Source organism: Pyrus communis, chromosome 17 (genome assembly GCF_041283825.1).
Source record: "Pyrus communis isolate YQ-2024b chromosome 17, ASM4128382v1, whole genome shotgun sequence".
NCBI classification, from domain to species: Eukaryota; Viridiplantae; Streptophyta; class Magnoliopsida; order Rosales; family Rosaceae; genus Pyrus; species Pyrus communis.
The window spans coordinates 27,056,384-27,075,771 of NC_142581.1; the positions used below are offsets into that span (position 1 = coordinate 27,056,384).

Below are 19,388 nucleotides of genomic sequence, written 5' to 3' on the forward strand. Positions count from 1 at the left end.
TTATTGCTGCAGGACAATATTAGAAGTAGAGAAGGTCGAATAGGTTTTCTCTAGGAGATTTTCTTCGGTCAAAGTTTCGTTACAAAACTTAAGAAGTGATCGGATTCAACAAACTTCATAATTATATTCATTCACAGACTTAAAGTCTTGGAAGTGCAAATGCTGCCAGTCATATCTTGCTCCAGGCAAGAATATGTCTTTTTGGTGATCAAAACGAGCAACTAAAGCGACCCATAGTGCACGTGGATCCTCCTCAGCAAGATACTCAGTTTGCAGAGCATCATGGATATGTCTTTGGATGAAGATCATAGCAGTGGCTTTTTCAGCTTCGCCAATAGGGTTGTCTATCTCTTCTTCAATAGCGGGATGCAAGTTCTTTGCAGTGAGGTAGAGCTTCACATCTTGGACCCACTTGAGATAGTTTCTTCCAAAGACCTCTAAAGCGGTGAAGTTGAGTTTGTTCAAATTCAATACGTTCTTATCACAAAATAGATGGACAAGATGTGGTTAGTGAAATGGAGAAAAAATCAATCCATTCACATAGGAGTAGAACACACAAGTTCTACTAGACATGTATTGGTTTAATTTTGCATGAAAAAACTTAGGGTTTTCATTGGTGATGTTTTTAAATGAAAACTTCAGGTTTTCAAACAAGGCATGTTTTTAAGAAACTTCAGGTTTCGAAATAATTATGAACTTCAGGTTCATATATTCCTGCAGGCAAACACAAATATATATATATATACAGAAATATGCAACAAGAATATGCAAAAATAGAACTTTTAGGTCTATAATTATAATTGAATTAATTATTCGGACTTCGGGCCAAATTAAAGTGTGGGTGAAAAAATATAAAACCCATTGGGCCTAAAATAATTAGGAAAATAAAACCTGGGGCCCAAAAGAAAAAAAAAACTAAGCCCACAGGTGGCTTAAGAAAATGTGTGCCATGCATTCCAAGCCCTATAGTGGGTTGGGTGTGGTCTCGGGTGGGACTGCAGGCCCATGAGGAGGACCGGCCAGGGAAATGGGCTGTTGCAGGCAAGCCCAAAAAACTAAACAAAATAAAAATTTCTTACGGGACGCTTTAGGCGAGCCCAAAAAATATTAGGTTTTTTTTTTTTCTTTGAAAGCTGGGGGAAACATTTGGGTCTATGGGAGGACGCGATCTAGTACGTTGCAGTGTTTGGGAACACCATAGCCCTTGGGCTGGTGTCTCACGTGGGCCGAGCCAAAGGGTTTTGGGTCACTACAGGTGAGCCAAAGAAAAGGAAAACAGGCCCAAAGAAGGAGCCTATGAGGGCTCGGGTTAGGTCCAAACGGCAACCCAGCCATAGCTGGGTGTGTTCATCGAGAAAGAAAGCCAGCGCCACCACTTCAAGTGGCTATGCTTTGGGACAATGGTGCTCGGGGTGACTTTATAGGTCATGGGGAGACCTCGAATGTGAACGGAGATTTGAAAAACAATCTCGACATTCTTTGTAAAACCCTAGAAATTCGAATCGGGTTTTCAAAAAATCCAATAAGATTCAATCAAATCTTGGTTAATCGATGTCGGGGACGAGCTTCAAGCTGTCAAACATGGTGACCCGAGGTATAAGGATGGGATGTAGGCCATCTTGCGATGGCGGAGACGCTGTGGAAGGTGTCGGGGTTTCTAGGTTTCAACCTAGAGTCCGCGGCTCAGGCTTGGTGACTCGGTGCTTGGCTTGGTTCAAGGCGTAGGGTTATGGATTCGAAGAACCCAGACCGTGATTCCCGATTTCTCTTTGGTTCAAGGTGCGAGCTTATGGGTTTCCCTGTTACATTCCATTGACCAGGCATGCCGATTGTAACTTTTGTTGACAAACGCAGTGGTCTAAAACACGGAGTTATTTCTGCTGTAAGGGCGAAGTGGATGTTGAGGAAGGGTTATTAAGGCTACTTAGCTCATTTAGTGATGACTAAGGAGACTTATGCTCGTGTGGAAGATATTCAGGTAGTCAGGCATTTTCCTGATGTTTTTCCCGACGATTTACCTAGCCTACCACCGAATCGTGAAATGGAGTTCACCATCGACCTAATTCCAGGTACTGATCCTATTTCTCTAACTCCTTATCGTATAGCTCCTGCAGAGTTAAGGAAATCAAAAACCCAATTGCAAGAAAAACGAAACGTTGAGACTATGTATCGATTACTGATAGCTAAAACGGGTGACGATTAAAAATTGTTATTCGTTCCCTCGTATCGATGACCTTTTTGATCAGCTTCATGGTTCTTGTGTTTTCTTGAAAATAGATCTAAGGTCCAATTATTATCAATTGAAGATCAGAAATGATGATGTTCCGAAAACATCCTTCCGAACTCGATATTGTCATTATGAGTTTCTTGTGATGCCATTCGGGTTAACTAATGCTCAAGCAGGCTTTATGGACCTGATGAATCGGGTATTCCGCCTGTATCTTAACAGGTTTGTAATTGCCTTCATCGATGACATTCTGGTGTACTCTAAGAGTGAGGCTGACCATGTTAGACATTTACATATGGTTTTAAAGAAGCTAAGGGATAATCAATTGTACTCTAAATTCAGTAAATGCCAGTTCTAGCATGATTAAGTGGCATTCTTGGGATACGTGATATCAGCTCAGGGTGTTCTTGTGGATCCTCAAAAAGTAACAGTAGTGGAAAACTGGGAGCAACCTCAGACTGTCACTGAAGTACCGAGTTTTCTTGGTCTTGCTGGCTACTATCGATGCTTTGTGAAAGATTTCTCAGCCATAGCCCTACCTCTGACAAGGTTGACTAGGAAATGAGTTAATTTTGAATGGAGTGATGATTATGAGCAGAGTTTTCAACAGTTGAAATATTGTCTCACTCATGCACTTGTTTTGGCACTTCCCAATGACAATGGGAATTTCGAGATCTACAGTGACGCCTCTCTGAATGGTCTAGGCTGTGTATTGATGCGGCATGGAAAGGTGATCACGTATGCTTCATGACAATTAAAGCCTCATGAGATGAATTACCCTACTCATTATCTCGAATTGGCAGCTATTGTTTTCGCTTTGAAAATTTGGTGGCATTATCTTTATGGGGAAACATGTTAAATCTTCACTGACCATAAAAGCATCAAGTATATCTTTACTCAAAAAGAACTTAATCTTCAGTAACGTAGATGGATGGAATTGATTAGCGATTATGACTGCACCACTGAATATCACCCTGGTCGTGTGAATACTGTAGCAGATGCTCTCAGCAGAAAATCTCACGGTCGACTCAATGCTTTTTATGCATGTTATGTTCGTCTTCTCACCGACCTAAGATCTACTGGGGTAGTTTTGGGAATGGATCACTAGGGAGCTCTACTTGCCAACTTTCAAGTCAGACTAGTTTTGTTGGCTCGTGTTCTTGAGGCTTAGATGAATGACTTAGAATCCCAGAAGCTAAAACATGTAGTGTCGAACGGCAATAGAAGAGATCTCAGGATTCGAAGGCTTGATGGTATACTTATGCAAGGCGATCAAATGTATATACCGAAGGTGAAAGAACCGAAGAAAGAAATACTTCATGAGACACATATTTCAGCTTATACGATGCATCCCAAGAGTACTAAAATGTATCATATTATCCGACCTTTCTACTATTGGCCATGAATGAAAAGAGAAATTACGGAGTACGTGAGTCGTTGTCCTGTCTATCAGCAGGTCAAAGTAGAAAGAAAGAAATCATTTGGGTTGCTACAACCACTTCTCATACCCTAGTGGAAATAGGAAGATATCACAATGGATTTCGTGGACAAGCTACCTCGTACATGAAATGGTTATGAGGTATATGGGTGATTGTAGATCGACTTACCAAATCAACGCATTTCCTACCTGTTCGTGAGAACTACCCGTTGAGTTAGTTGGCAAAACGTTTCTGAAATTGTCAAGTATCCTGGTGTTCCAGTTAGTATTATTTCTTATCGGTATCCCAGATTTCCTTCGAAATTTTGGTTAACTTTTCAAGAAGTTCTAGGTTCAAAATTAGTTTACAGCACTGCCTATCATCCTCAGACTGATGGGCAATCAGAGATAACTATTCGGACGTTGAAAGACATGCTGAGATCTTCAGTCCTGCAGTTTGGAGACACATGGCACAAACGTTTACCTTTGATAGAATTCACCTACAACAATAATTTTCACTTCAGCATTGGTATGTCCCCATTTGAGGCGCTTTAAAGAAAACCGTGTCGTACCCCGTTGTGTTGGTCCGAAGTCGGCGAAAGAGTTTTGGTTGGTCCTGAAATTATGGACAAGATGACACAGAATATTCAAGTGATACTGAAAGTACCACAGAATTGACAAAAAAGTATATAAGGTTTGAGATTGGGTATTCTTAAAGTTGTCACCATGGAAAGGTGTTGTACGTTTCAAAAAGAAAGGAAAGCTAAGTCATCGTTACATCAGCCCATATCAGATTATTGAGTGAGTCGGTGAAGTTTCTTACCAACTTGATCTACCTCTAGAGTTGTCAAGAGTGTATAATGTGTTCCACGTGTCCATGATACGAAGATATGTCTCTCATCTGTCACATGTGATTCATCTTCAGCCATCAGAGATTAACCCGGATTTGACTTATGATAAGGTTCTAGTGACGATTCTTGCCTGGAAAGACAAAGTTCTCAGGAACAAAACCGTTCGTATGGTGAAAGTCTTATGGAGAAACCATTTTGTTGAGGAAGCTACTTGGGAGACAGATGAGCGTATGCGAGATCTTTATCCATGTTTGTTCTTTGACTGATCTTTAGTAGTGTTGAAATTTTGGGGATGAAATTTTATGCTGTAAATTGACTCTTATGCCCTTTTTTTTTTTTTTTTTTTTTTTTTTTTTTTTTTTTTTTTTTTTTTTTTTTTTTTGCAAAAGTGGAATCTGACGTGGACGTAATTATTTGACTTTTAATTTATTTTTCTTATTGTCGTAATTAATTAGTACTCGTTGTTACGAACGCATGAGCGCAAGTTATACCCGAAATGGACTTGTAACGAAAAAGTTACATTTAATTGAAGTGCGTTAACAATGGGTAAATTCGTACACGTGTGCGTTAATTTTTTAGTGTAGGAAACTACTGTTTTTGATAAGGGAATAGATTTTGTGTAATCGGAAATTGTACAAATCCTATCCCTTTTTCCCTTTTAAAATATGTACCGTGCCTTATTCACCCTTACTACCAATCAGATTGTTTCCTTACTTCCCTCACCCAATTAGACATCTCTCATCTCTGCCCAATCAGAAATTGTCTTCTCTCTCTCATCTTCTTCTTCTCTTTCCCTTACTTGTGACTCTCTTCCTTCTGCAACACACACACCAACATCAAACCTCACAATTAACCTTTAAACCACCATAGTGTTCCTCTCATCCCCACGAACACATCTGTACGAACCGATCACGAAATAGACGAGTTTTGAGTCCAACTTAAAGCAACTCAAAGCTCCCACTCAGGTGGAGTTTTCCCCAATGTTTTTCCGTTCGAGTTACAAGATTTTGAGATTTTTGGAAGCATCTAGGCAACTTCCCGAGGCCATTAGACTAGTTTTGAAGTGGAGCCGACAAGGAAACCCACGGTTTGAGAAGTCGAGTTTAGGTCCGAGGCCGTTGAGTTTATTTTGATCCATTTCTGTCCAACTTTTGGACTTTTAAGAGGTATAATCTTGTTCTCCTCTTCCCCAGCTTCATTTTTATATAAAGTTTGTCAAAAATGGTTGAGAAATGAAGAAGATATGAAGTTTTGAAAATTTTCCAGAAAACCGACAACTTCTCCCACTTTCCGACAAACCAGATGGCGGCGGAGGTCCACCAGAGAAGAAGATTGAATATTCCATTAAAGTTAACGGAATATTTTGACGTTGTTAAAGGTAACTTACACCATTAGTATTTAACAGAATATTCCTCGGTCATTCGTCAGTTTTGTCCGACGTGAGCTCATGGCCATAGCGTGAGGGCGCATCCGGCCACCGGCCGACATATGCTTGACATGTATGGGTCCGTGACGTCGTGTATAATGTTTTCGTATATTTAAACCCTCTGTTTGAGCAAACTATGAGGGATTTTCCTAGCCTTTTAGTATATGTCCTATTTAATTAATTAGTTTAGTTATTTCGCATATAGGTGAGGGGAAGGAGAAATGAGAAGAATGAGGGGAAGGAAGGGAACCGAACTGGTTCCTACTTGACCCATGACCCCATTGTGACCCATGAGTTTCTCCAACAAAATTCATCGTTTTTCCTATGAATTGGGCCAATCTACCACTCCCAATCATCATCTCGACCCCTTTCTCTACCATTTCCACACCAAATTTGAGGAGATTGGGTTCGGGATTGTGGAGAAATGTACCGATAGGTACGACGGGCTTCGGGGCGGTGATCCATCAAATCCAAAGGTAACTCCGTCAACCACCGCCACCAAAAGGCTTCCCTCAACCTCAGGAACAAAGCCTAAGCAGGTTTGGGGGCAGTGGATCACCGGAAGTGACGAATCGAAGCCTACCATTTTCAGGGTTTCTGACGGGTTCGAGGGAAATTGAAGCTTTTCTCGGCCAAATTGGGCTTAGTCACAGGTATGAAACTTGCTCCACTCATCAAGATCTACATTTTTGTGAAATTTGGTAATTTTTAGAAATAGTTGAATTTTCTGGCGAGTCAGGGCGGTTGGGCGATTGTCAGCCGCCTGCGGCGGCAAGTGGGCTAAGACTCCACCTAACCATCCTAGGCTCATTTTAATGCCCCAATTCCATATTTGACATCTATTTAGTGGAATTCCGATGTTTTAGTATAGTTTTGTAGTTGACCACCTAGTTGGCCGCTATGGGGTTATTATATGTATTGACAATCCGACTGTTGGATCAGCACCAAACTTAAATACATAATAGTGCATAATATTTGAGGATAGAGGAATTGACAGATCGGAAATCCGACATACGGATCTTCTCGAATTGGATTTTTAAGTTTGTAAAACTAATTGTTGATCGCCACTTGAATTTAAGATTGGAGAAGATCCGACCATCGAATCGTGATAGGATTTTAGTATGTTGTTCTATGAGCATAATGTGGACCTTAGGAAGCTACGTGTCCAAAATACGATGTGTGGATCTTCGGATTAAATTGCTAAGGTGTGGACCCCACCGTTGACTAAGAGTTGACTTTTGGTTAATATGTCTTGAACCATTTGAATGACTGAGAGTTGACTTTTGGTCAACATGTCTTGAACCATTTGAATTACTAAAATTAGTATTACTAAAGACTCAGTGAGGCTTTGCGGACTCGTCTCGGTGAGTGACTTTAATATATGTGATATGGTTATTACCCTGTTTTCTTATATTAGTATCCTTTGTGGATATGACTTGGTTTTATAAATGTATTTTCTATTAAAATGTGATTTTTATAATTGGCCATCAATCTATTTTTATTAAATGTGATTTGATTCACGGATTGGAAATATTTGTGAAAAAAGTGATTTGAAGTGCATATTGAAAAGTTTGTTAAACCTGAGGGCTAGTAGGGGACCGTTACCCTAGTGTCATGGGGTTAGGTGACACCAAGTCTGCACTATGTAGCAGTGGTACATGGATGGTCCTAGTTTGTTAATCCGCGAAGGGGACCATACTATTTATGAATCGCGCTTGGTTAATCCGCAATGGGCAATCCTTATGGTCATATATACTTAGGAGTGATCATGCTTGGTTAATCCAGGATGGGTGATCACTGCCTATAACCCTGCTTGGTTAATCCGCAACGGGAGGGGTCACTAATGGTCCTGCTTGGTTAATTCACGATATGGGACCATGGTTCTGCTTGGTTAATCTGCAATAGGGGGCCATACTATTTATGGATTGTGCTTGGTTAATCTGCGATTAGGGGTCACTACCCACATGGTTTCTCAAATGTGGCTCTGATTGGTTAATCCGCTATGGGGGGGACCACTTCATGTTTGGTTACTTATGTAGGCTTCGGCCGAACTACGTCCTTCTAACCCTAGTTTTTAACATATTTATGAACGACAGTTTTTGAGAATCTTTGTGGTTTGAATTAGAAAAGCCGTTGGATGTCTCGGTGACTTCTTCAGAGTTTTTAGTGACTTGATTATGATTTCATAAATATAAACTTATATTTGAGATTTATAAACTGTGATCGATGGCCTTTCTTTTTATTGAATATCACATACTTGTATTATTGTCACTCACTCGAGCTTCACAGCTTATCCAAGTTCTGATTTGCCCAGTGCACCATTCCTCTGATGTAGGCACTGATTATACATGCGACAGGTCATGGTAGATTGCCAGAAAGCACTTGATATTTTGGTTCCGTTGAGTGGTCCGAAATCCTTGCTCTCGCTCATTTCCATAAGGCTAGTCTAGAACTCTAGATTCGAGTGAATGGGAATTACCCACAATAGACGTTGTGAATATAAATTAGATTTACCATGTTATTACTCATAATCCAAGTAGGAAATTATATAGAGTTCCTTAATTAAATTCGTGAAATGATATGTTATCTCATTGATTAATTAACGTAGTTAAATGTTAAAATCATGCATCTTTGATTCATGAATTGATTAATTGACAGGATTGTGGAATGACGTTGGATATTAGTTAAATGTTAAAATCATGCATCTTTGATTCATGAATTGATTAATTGACGGGATTGTGGAATGACGTTGGATATTATTATTATTATTATTATTATTATTATTATTTTAGTTGATCAATTTGGCTTGAGAATAATATTGTGCTTCGTTGGTTATTTGATATGTTACATGTTGTGCATGTGTCAATTCTGGACGTATGATAAGATCGGGACGTGACAGTTTGAAAATTAAGAAAGGGTGCATAGACCTGCCTAGGCGTCTACGTAACCCACCTGGGTACTCGGTAACCCGTATAGACTTGCCTAAGTGCTCGGTAGCCCGTCTAAACCTGCCTAGGCACCCGTTTAGGTCGCAACTCTCTCTTAGATAGGAAAAAATATAACTTTCATTTTGCATTTTAATTTTTCAATAAATTGTAAGAGGCTTGTTAAATATTTAAATGAACACACATTATATGATCGTTGCCCACGTTTTCAACATGTTCTAATACTTTATAATCTATATGTCATTCTATTTTGCAATTTATGTACCCAATAGAATTATATATTTTTAAGTACAAGTAGATATTTATTTCTTATATAATAAACTTAATTAAAATTAAAATAAAAACTACCTAAGCTCCCGCCTAGGTTAGGCTCATGCGCGTCGTCCGACTAGCTCTTGGCACCTTTTAAAACCTTGATATGGACTAACTTATAAACCTAGGACCTAGCACCAGATATTGACAAAAGAACTGTTGAATTTAGTGGATGATTACACATTCAAGGAGGCAAAATATAAACTGATACAATTTCAAAATGCAATATGAGAAAATTGAAACTTCATGATCAATTTTGAAAATCATCTCAAACTCGAACACAACTGAGCTATCTCTTAAGTAAATACAAGTTCACAATTTTATAAGCAACATACCAAAGCTACGCTCAGCTCAATTCTTTAAGGAGACTAACATGTATTTTGTTCTAACTCAACTCATTTCAGGTATAAATTGAACTTGAACAATTCAGGTATAAATTGAACTTGAACAAGCCCAAAACAAGCTGAAGTCGAATTGCTCAAGCCGATTTACGACCCTAGTTGGAGCTTAAAACCCATATTGGAACGGTTAATCCAATATTATAGTGGGATTTTTCCTTTTTTTTTATTATTATTTTTTTTATTTTTTTTATTTTTTTATAAGTTTTGATTTTTTTACTAGAAAAAATGGAGCATTGGGGATTGGGCTTGCTTCTAAAATAAAGAACAAACCAATAGTATCGGATAAAAAAAAAGTCCCCTGATTAAGAAAATCTTTTGGAGTAATACTATGGAGATTAAATTTGTAGGTAAAGTTTTGAAAACTAAATTACATAAAAGTTGATGATTGGTTTATTACTAAAGCGTTGATAAACTTTGTCTAACGTGAACTCCAATCTTTTGAATTGGAAAAAACGTTTTAATCCTTATTTTATGCAGCAGTGCCAACTATTTGTTTGAAATACAAGTACTTGGGCAGCAATAGAGATTCAAACTGATACAAGCTCTGTTCATTTCTGATGAGAAACCCCTTCCCAACTATTACAAGTATGATGTTGTAAACTCTCATTTATCTAACACGGAAAATCACGATTTTCCCGTCGAACTTACGATGATTCCTTACACGGAACCAAAGCTGGATTTTACCCTGAAAATTCCAAGTCTCTGTCAGACATGGATGGCTGGGATATACATAGCCATAATCGAAATGAGGAGGCGAACCAATCCACCATTTTGATGTGAATTCTCTTCCCCTGTATACACACCTTTTCTTCTCTTCCTTGTTCGCCCAGTTAAAGGACTTATGAAACTGAAGCAGCTACGTATAATATAGCTGCTCATAACAGTCCTAAAAGAATTTCTATCCACTCAAATAACTCAACTTAAGCTCTTCTAACACTTTGATTCCAAGAAAGTAAACCATGAAAAGACAGAAACTGAATCACTCATGTGCTTTGCCATTCCAGTCCGGTCTGCCTAACGTGAACTCCAAGCTTGGATGTCTGGTATCAAAGTTAGATCCCAGATAGCTCTTCAGGTTGTTTGAATCACATTCCTGTACGACATTCAGACAACCTTTTCCAGATTAATGCATGGCTTAACTGTATGGTAAGTTATAACCAAATAAATGCATTGAATGCAGTGGTGTGCATGTGAAGAGATGCTCCATATGTATGCATTATACGTACAAGGTGGGAGAAATACTTTCAACGGACGACCACACGAGGCTTTGTGCTTATTTCTCTCATCACAGACTAGATCATATGATGAAAATTAAAAACACATAATGTCTGTTTTCGATTATAATTTTTTTGTATATAAATAAAATAAAATGAAATAGAGGTGGATGAAGGTGGCGATGTCGGGCTGGATGGAGACCTTAATGACATTGGGGAAGGGGATAGCTTGGGTCTGGTCGGTGGTCATGTTGCCGTCCAGAGACTGGACTGTGACCAAGGGGTGCACAGTGGCGGCCGTAGCCATTTGGGAATGAGAAAATGAAGCGAGAGAAAGAGGGGATACACCACTTTTTGGGCTCAGAAGGGAGCTAGGGTTTTAAGTTGACTTTTAGAGTGTAAATGTGGAATGTAGGAATTGAATTTATACTTTGCTATGGTCTAGAAACAAGAAATGGGTTCTTCTCCCACTTTTTTGTGGTTTATAAATATGATTTTCCGAACAGTTTTTGTATGGTCGGTGTGCATAGATGTTTATTTTTATATCATTTTATATACATGTCAGATTGTGATTTGCTAATAAAAGGAATAAAGAGCTTTTTCATTGTAAATGAAAATCCAGACAACTATTAACTTTTATAGGTGCCTCGGGCTATAAATAATGGACTACTATGTATGCTTATGCATGAATGCTCGTACGGTGGATGCTTTCTGTACAGGCGATATTGAATTTAAAATACTATAATCCGTTGATCAAATAAATATGAAAATTGAAAATATTGATTTAGTACCTGAATTTGATGACCAGATATTTTCTGTAATTGGGAGGATACTGCTGGTGTTTGCCCGTCCATGTCATGAGAATTAGTATGTGGAAACGCCTCTCTACTACTCAGATTAATTTCATGGAGGAAAATAAAAACAATTTTAGCAAGAAATTTAAATCAAATTTCAAGTTATATGTAGAAACACAAACGATCAAAATATAACAAACTGTCCCGTTATATCATGTGGTGAATTTTATAGAATTTTATGCCGACTTAAACTAAACCTTCCTTAAAGTTGAAGAGAAGGTCTCCAGTAAAAAGGGCCACTCATTAGGCTAAGTTCTAGGTTCACTATGCCACGACCAGCCATTTACAGAGTAAACTGACACCGTATTACATGTACCTGTTGGGCTGCTCGTGGTTATCAAAGAATTAGCATAAATATGATTGTCTTGTAACACACTTTTCACAATCATCAGCAGCAGAATAGCACATAGTTCCTTCTTATAAAGTACGTCCCACTATTTCACACTCAGCCTTCGAAAAACAATATTCGCTCCAAAGGTTCACGGCAATCCTTTCCATTGTAGCTAGGTTGGATCCTTCAATGACCATTGCTTTCAGTCTTTTATATAGAACCTTGCTTGAATAGTAAATGTTACGAAATTCATGTTCAACAGCTGAAAACCCTTACCCAAATATCACAACGAGCGAAATCTAAACCCTAAACCGGAATTGGGCTGAACCCACAAGCGATGATCAATTCACAAAAGAAGGAGAACATTGCAAATTGAAGAGGAAATGAATGCATGTCTCCAGAATTCTTAAATAATCTACCTACTCTAAACACAATTCTTAATGGAGAATCCTCAATAAACTCAAATCTCACAAGCTTACAAAACTCAACCTCTACCAAATATACGAGACTAAACTACGGATTGACCTATGTATGGGTGCACAGTTAAGTCAAAAACATCACAACTTTAGTATAATAATTAGAACTACAATAGAACTCCAAAAGAGCTTAGTGAACATAGCCGTGATAAATGATCAGACAACCAATAGACACGATTTCCCAAACAAAATGCCTTATTAGGCTTAACTTAGTATCAAGCTAAAACTAGCCACATACAAGCTACCATATGAGTAAAGTACGAGCATATATATATATGATCATGCTAGGCCTAAAACTACGGCAGAATGTTGCATACAATTGGGATATCCCTGGGGAAATCCAGGATAAACCCAAAACTAGCTAGACAAAATCGGGCATGATGAGGCACAAGAACAACGTCATGCTTGACATGACACGAGAGATGATCTTACCTCTAGTACTTTAAATGAGTTTCAGGATTTCTTCAATCATTGTACATACCCCACCATTTTTTGGTCATTGATAACTCAAGCACTGAGAAAGTACATCTGTTTGTCACATGTATGGTTTGTTGTTAATTACTAGTTTGTTACAATTAGTTAAACATTAATTCACTAAATCTCTTGATTAATTAGTTAGAGGAGGTTGCTTTAATATCTGGGTATATACTTACACATTGATGTACTCATCACTGCCATGTAATCATTCTTTTCGGATAATCAAATATAGAGCTTTCATTTTCTCTCAAGATTTTCTCAATCTGCTTGCTTTCATTCTTCAAGTCGCCATGGTATCAGAGCCTAGGAAAGATTTATTTTCCTCACTCAAGGCGAGGATTACAGAATGCAACTTAAGTTCCCTATCTAACTTTACAATGGACTCATTTAAATACTCTATAAATTATGTATAAACCCTTCTCAATTCATCCGACTTATCTTCTATTTGTTGAACTAGTCAAGTTGATTAGAACATCGGATCATGTTTAGTAGCATCCACAAGTAACTCTCCTATATCTAGCTATAGCTGGTGGGATAGAAGTTACAGTTAGCTCCCTAACCAAAGGGCCATGACTCCAGGCTACGTGCCCTAGTCGATCCACATGCCAAGAGTCGCATTGGAGCAGATTTTTCCGTTATTAGTTGTCATCGCCATTCGCATACTTCCTCTCCACAATTCACATTCCTTCCATGTATTGGTTACTGTCCTCAGAATATGGCACCTAGTTAGATAATCCCAACAGCCGTATGAGGCACTGGCAAGACTCAAATTGCTACGGTTGGGTGTATGATAAGTTGGTATGAGTGCACACAGTTAAGGAACACTTCCCTGAAGAGTTGCTCTGAAATTTTCTTAAATTTAATTTGTTTGAAGAAATAAACTAATAAAAGGAAACACAAAAAGAGGACTTTATCTTTTTGTTTTAGTCAAAGAGAAGCTAAATGACATTTGACATGACTGGGTATATGTCAAGGGTGGAGTACAATTTATAAAATAACATATAGTTATTCGAACTTTGGAAAAAAGGGGGGAGCAAGAGCAAGAAGGAATGACATTTTTGGTCATATATTGCGACGTTCTTGTGGAGAGAATAAGAACCAGATTATAATATCGGTAACATAAGGAATACCAAAAAACAGTTCCAAGTTTTATTTAATAATTCTCAAGAAAAAAGAAAAAGTGTTACTATTTGCTTTCTTATCTCAGCTAACGATTCTGATTGTGTTTGCTACTTTTTCTTTAAAACCCATTAATGCTTATGCCACAAATCTCATCATTTGCGCAGGAATTATTTTTAAAAAGGAAAGAATATTGATCTAAAATTGTTTCTTTAGTTTATTTGTAATTTTGTGTAATGGAATTTATTGTTTAATTCGTACCTTGAGCATTATTAGTGCGATTCTTAGCTATTTTAATAAGATTTCTTAATCAACCAAAGAAAATCTCGCAGAAGAGAAAAGACGAAGAAAGAGGAAAATAACCAGCAGAAAATAAAGCAAAAGCTGCTTGGCCACAGCCCACAAGGAACCCTGTTATTTTGTTAAAAGATGGTGGACGTGATTTTACATTAAGCTACATAAGGTACCATGCAAAAGCCGAAAAAGGAAGCAGTACTAGTACGATTATAATTTAAGTTCCCCTAGAAAAACTATCATGCACTATTTAAAAGTTCAGGCATGCATATATATATATATATATATATATATATATATATATATATAACATTAGAGAGAGAGAAGGAGAGAGTGATGAGGACCCTACCTTGAAGAGTTACTCCAAAGAGTGGTACTGGAAGTGTAGTCCGCCTCTGGTTGCACGGACCGATCGGACGGTCCTCTTTGCTCTGGAAATTGCTGAGTATTGCGTAGGGCATGCTGATCCGTTGCGCTGCAAATCGGAGAGAGGATGTCGTCCTCGCCAGATCCATCCGATTGCCCTTAATTTCAAAGGAAAACAAATCGAAGTTAATTAAGGTCCATCCATATAAGAATTATTTCTAAGCTACATATGTACAATGTAAATTTGTATTATTTGTATATGGGGTACATTAGTATTATGTGTATCATGATTCATGACATGGTAATGATGTATGCATGGAATGCAAGCATGGGATGCATGAATGCATATATGTATTAGCTAGCTAGGTGTTACGGTCAAATGTTGCCTACAAATATATGCAGCAAGCTCTGCTAGGTCGATCTATGATAGGGCTTAAAGTACAATTAAAAGGACAACAAATACCAACGGGGAAGGAAAGCAAAAAATTTTCCAAATGTGTGCGGTAAAAAATTAATGTGAAGTGAAGGGTAATAAGTACGAAAAAGTTAAGGCTGCTAAAGGAGCAAAAATCAGAAAAAGAGGTAAACGATTAGCAATACGAATTACCTGAAGAAGCTGCAGGCTTGTCAGTGGTCTTAACAGTTCGATACATCTGCAAAGTCATTGGCCATTTAATTAATTAATATTAAAATAAGAAAAATGTTAGGGGTATCATCTTATACCATATTTTTGTAAATCAAATAATGTAGCAGTTGAAGGTTTGACTCATTTTATTAATGATTTTAAGAGGGAATTCAACTGTTAACCGGTACATCATGTAGTTTAAATAATATAATCTGAAAAATTGTTCTCAATCAGCACTCATAATATAAATTCAAAAGTCTAAATAAACACATACACATAAAAATGATAAAACTATTCTCTTTCCATTAATTAACTAATTAATTAATACAATTCAGATCTCTTAATTTGTAGCTAGGTTCCTCTCTCCGCGGGCTTCTGGGACTGTCTTGGTTTTCATGTATAAATTAATAACGAAGGAAGGACGGAACATTAATCACGAGGTTCATGTTGGATAAGGAAGTAATTATGAACAATTCTTCATTATTGGGAAATGATGACACTTTTGTCTGTTTTATATCATCCATTTTTTAAAGTTTTTCTCTGAAATTAAGTGTACAGAGAGAGAGAGAGAGAGAGAGAGAGGTCAGTGTGTAGTAGTTCAGAAGTTTCAGACAGACTCAAAACAAATAATATAGCTTACTACTATTTTCATTCACAGCTCCCCATCGGTAACTGTGCCTCGTGTAATAGAGAGAAACACTGCCCCACATGAGTGACTGTGAGAGAGAGAGAGAGAGAGAGAGAGAGAGAGTAGCTTGCTACCTGTAAATGGCTCTTGACATGAGCTAGAGTGAGATCCTTGACATCCATGAGCTCAAGAACTGACTTTGGAGTAGCTCCTAAAAATCATAACAAAAAATTAAGCGAAATAAAAGGAAATTAAGAACAAGAAATGAAGGAATTATGAGGAGAATTTTCTTTTCCAAATATATCTTAAGAGGTGAAGAAAAAAAGAGAGGAGGTTTTGAATTATTGATTACTTTCATGGCCACCAAGAAACTCAACAGCATGAACAAATCTGGCATGGAGAGTGCTTGTCCATCGCATCCTCGGAGCTCTCATACTCCGCTTTGTCGGCAGCTTTGGCACAAACCTCGATCTCATGATACCGTGATGAGATCCCTCAGACATTGGTCCAACCCCTCCAATACCATACTGATTGTGATGATGAAGTTGATGAAGATGATGGTGGTGGTGCAGTTGATTGTTAGATTTAAACACATCCACGGGTGAGAACCCGGTAAATCTCGACATGGGATCAAAACCGCCGGCTCCTCCTCCTCCGAAATAAGGCGCAGACGGCGTATTAGGGGAACATGAGGCAGCTGAAGGAAAAGAAGGATGGTTATAGGAAGAAGGTGGAGGAGGTTTTGGGTAGAAGCACATCCTTGAATCCTTGTGATGATCTCTTGTGATCATATTGTCCATAGGCAAGAAGGGGAATGAACGGTTCTGATGATAGACCGGAATCCCTTTAATCGGCCTTAAACCCTCTGATGACGAGACATCAAGCAGCGAAACACCGTGATTTAAGTGGCTTAAATGACTGTTGGAACGGTGAAGATGAAAACTTTGTTGTTGATAAGGGTTTTGTGGTGGTTCTTGCTCGTGAGCTCCGCCGGTGAAGCATCGCCCTAGGGATAGCTCAGTGTGAGCTTGGGAATTACTAGTAGTGGGATTTTGGGTTTCACTAATGGTGGTATTGAAAATTGATGATGAATTAGAGGAAGTGTTGGGAGGACTAATGTGAAGAGAAAGATCAGGAATTGGACAAGAACTAGTCGTAGTTGTGGCTGAAGAGGGTTCTATGAAAATCCCTTCCAAGGGCATTTTCTGATTCACTACTTTACCAAACCAAATACTAGCAAGCTACCCCTCTTTTCCTCTCTTTTTTGCTTCCCTGCTGCTACTCAAATCCAACTTGTGAGTGAAGAAAGTTGAGGAAAAGAGTTAAAGAAAAAGGTGGAGGTAATTTCTTTTGAGCTTGAAGATATTTGGGGGAGATTTGGTTTTTTTTTTTTTTTTTTTTTTCTCTTCCAAATAATATTTGGAAAGCTAGCTATCTCAATTAATGAAGAACAAAGAAGAAAGCTTGCTGTTGTGTGAGCGTGCTTTGAAGACCAAATTATTGAGTGCGGGAACAAGTTAAAAGGGATATTGAGGTAAAGCAAACGAAGACAGCAATCTTCTGGAACAAACAGACATGCTCACGAGAGAGAGAGAGAGAGAGAGAGAGATAAGTCATGGAAAGAAAAAAAAAAAAAGAAAAAAGGAAGAGAGAGAGAAAGCCATAAGTTGTAGGCTTTGGGTTTGGTTATCCTCGAGAGTATATCTTGGAAAATGACACTAGACGGAGAAGAAAAGAAAGAGCACAAGGTCTCTCACTCTCTCTCCTCTCTCCTCTCTCTCTCTCTCTGGTCAAAACCCATCAAATGCACCAAAAAATATGGTCACTTCAGATTTCCCTGCTCCGCAGACGACGGGATAAAAAATGTTAGAGAGAGAAAGACACCCTCGTCTCTGATTCCTTTTCCCCCACCCACTGCGCTCCTTGGTCCTCTTCTCTCTCTATCTTTGTAATTTTATATACAATTTTGTTTTTTCTCAGTACAGTACTCAATAGAAATGTATATATAACTAATATAGGGTTTGAATTTTATTGCTTATATTTCTACAGATTGGACGTACATAATATATATAATAGTATAATGACATAAAATTCTGTCTCTGGGTTTTCCAAATTCTCGTGAGATTCTGAAATTGTGTGTGTGATAAGTTAATATTTTAAAAAGATTGAGGCATTGACCTTATGATATCTGAGTGAGCTAGCTAGAGACCCACAAAGGGGTTTTTGTTTGCTTGCATAATGTACGCATCGCAAACCCTAATCCCACGTTAATTATTTTACCTTCTAATTCTTCCCCTATAGCCCTCCCATATATTCCCTTCTAATCTCACCAAACTTGTCTGGCACACATGGTTTTTATTATGTCTTTCTCCCACATGACTCTCTCCTGTCCGAGCCCACCATCCTCATCCGTCATTAACTATCTTCACTCTTATGCTTGCAGCTAGCTAGGGTTTTCAAATCCAATGACATCCTTCATCCTATCAGTAACGCAATTTTAGATTGGGTAATGTTAGGGAGACTAAATTTGTCGACAAAATTTGTAAACTAAATGATTTGTCACTAATAGGAATAAGCACGTTTATCAACACTCAAGTAATAACTGAATCATCAATTTCCATGTCATTTGGTTTACAAAATTTTATCGACAAATTTAATCTCCCTAACATTAACCATTTGGATTTAATTAAGTTAGTTAAAGTAGTGTATATCTCACCCTCCCCCTCTTCATTGGCATATGCACCTGCATAAAAAAGTATAATATTGATAAGTAATTATATGTTTAATTTTTGAGAGTTTTAACGAAAAGCCCATGGTAGTGTTCACTTTAACAAAAAACCACATTTTTACACTAAAAAGTCAATCTTGATACTATTCACTTTACCCTTTATTTTGTTCATATCATTAAAACTCAAAGTTTTCAAGTATTTTTCATTAGTTTTCCTTTAATTTTTTTCAGTGGCATGATAGCGTTAGTGGGCTAAATTGTTACTTGTTAGAGAAAAGGGAAATCGTGAGGATCGAAACTGCACCAAAGTACATAAACATAATTACTTTTCGTCATTGCATTAAAGCGTGATTTGCTATTACTTATTTAATTAAATAGCTCTTTCTTTGTCATGTTAATCCTTTATTTAACGTATAATTGATGTAGGGTTTCCGTTATTCATACCATGTTTTTACATTTCTATACCACCTTAGGTGGCATCTGCTGTGGACAGCCACATCATTTGAAAGATTTGCAAAACCCAATGAAAGAAAGGAGAAAGACTCCTCGTATACCACAATCATTATTTAATTAACTAGTTTTTCTTAATTATTAGTTTATTAAATAATAAACTAAATTTAAAAATCTAATTAATTTAAATGATGTGGCTGTCCACATCAAATGCCACCTAAAGTGATATGAAGATGTGGTACAAAAA

The 19,388-nt window shown here is 37.8% G+C and overlaps 1 protein-coding gene and 1 pseudogene across 2 annotated transcripts; both read right to left on the reverse strand.

The window, feature by feature from the left end:
- On the reverse strand, positions 1 to 1,476 carry LOC148689745 (uncharacterized; annotated as a pseudogene).
- Positions 1,477 to 10,068: 8,592 nt separating this feature from the next.
- Positions 10,069 to 17,893, reverse strand: LOC137708013 (transcription repressor KAN1). Of its 2 annotated transcripts, none has more exons than XM_068446976.2 (6): positions 16,316 to 17,893; positions 16,098 to 16,174; positions 15,318 to 15,363; positions 14,694 to 14,868; positions 11,585 to 11,681; positions 10,069 to 10,672 (listed from the first exon to the last, which is right to left on the reverse strand). In XM_068446976.2, exons 1-6 carry the CDS (start codon positions 17,163 to 17,165, stop codon positions 10,559 to 10,561), a joined length of 1,359 nt encoding a protein of 452 aa, XP_068303077.2. In that variant the 5' UTR covers positions 17,166 to 17,893; the 3' UTR covers positions 10,069 to 10,558. The 2 variants fall into 2 exon arrangements, with proteins under 2 accessions (XP_068303077.2, XP_088545646.1); XM_088689520.1 differs by having other exon boundaries at positions 11,585 to 11,678; positions 16,316 to 17,636.
- Positions 17,894 to 19,388: the final 1,495 nt, after the last annotated feature.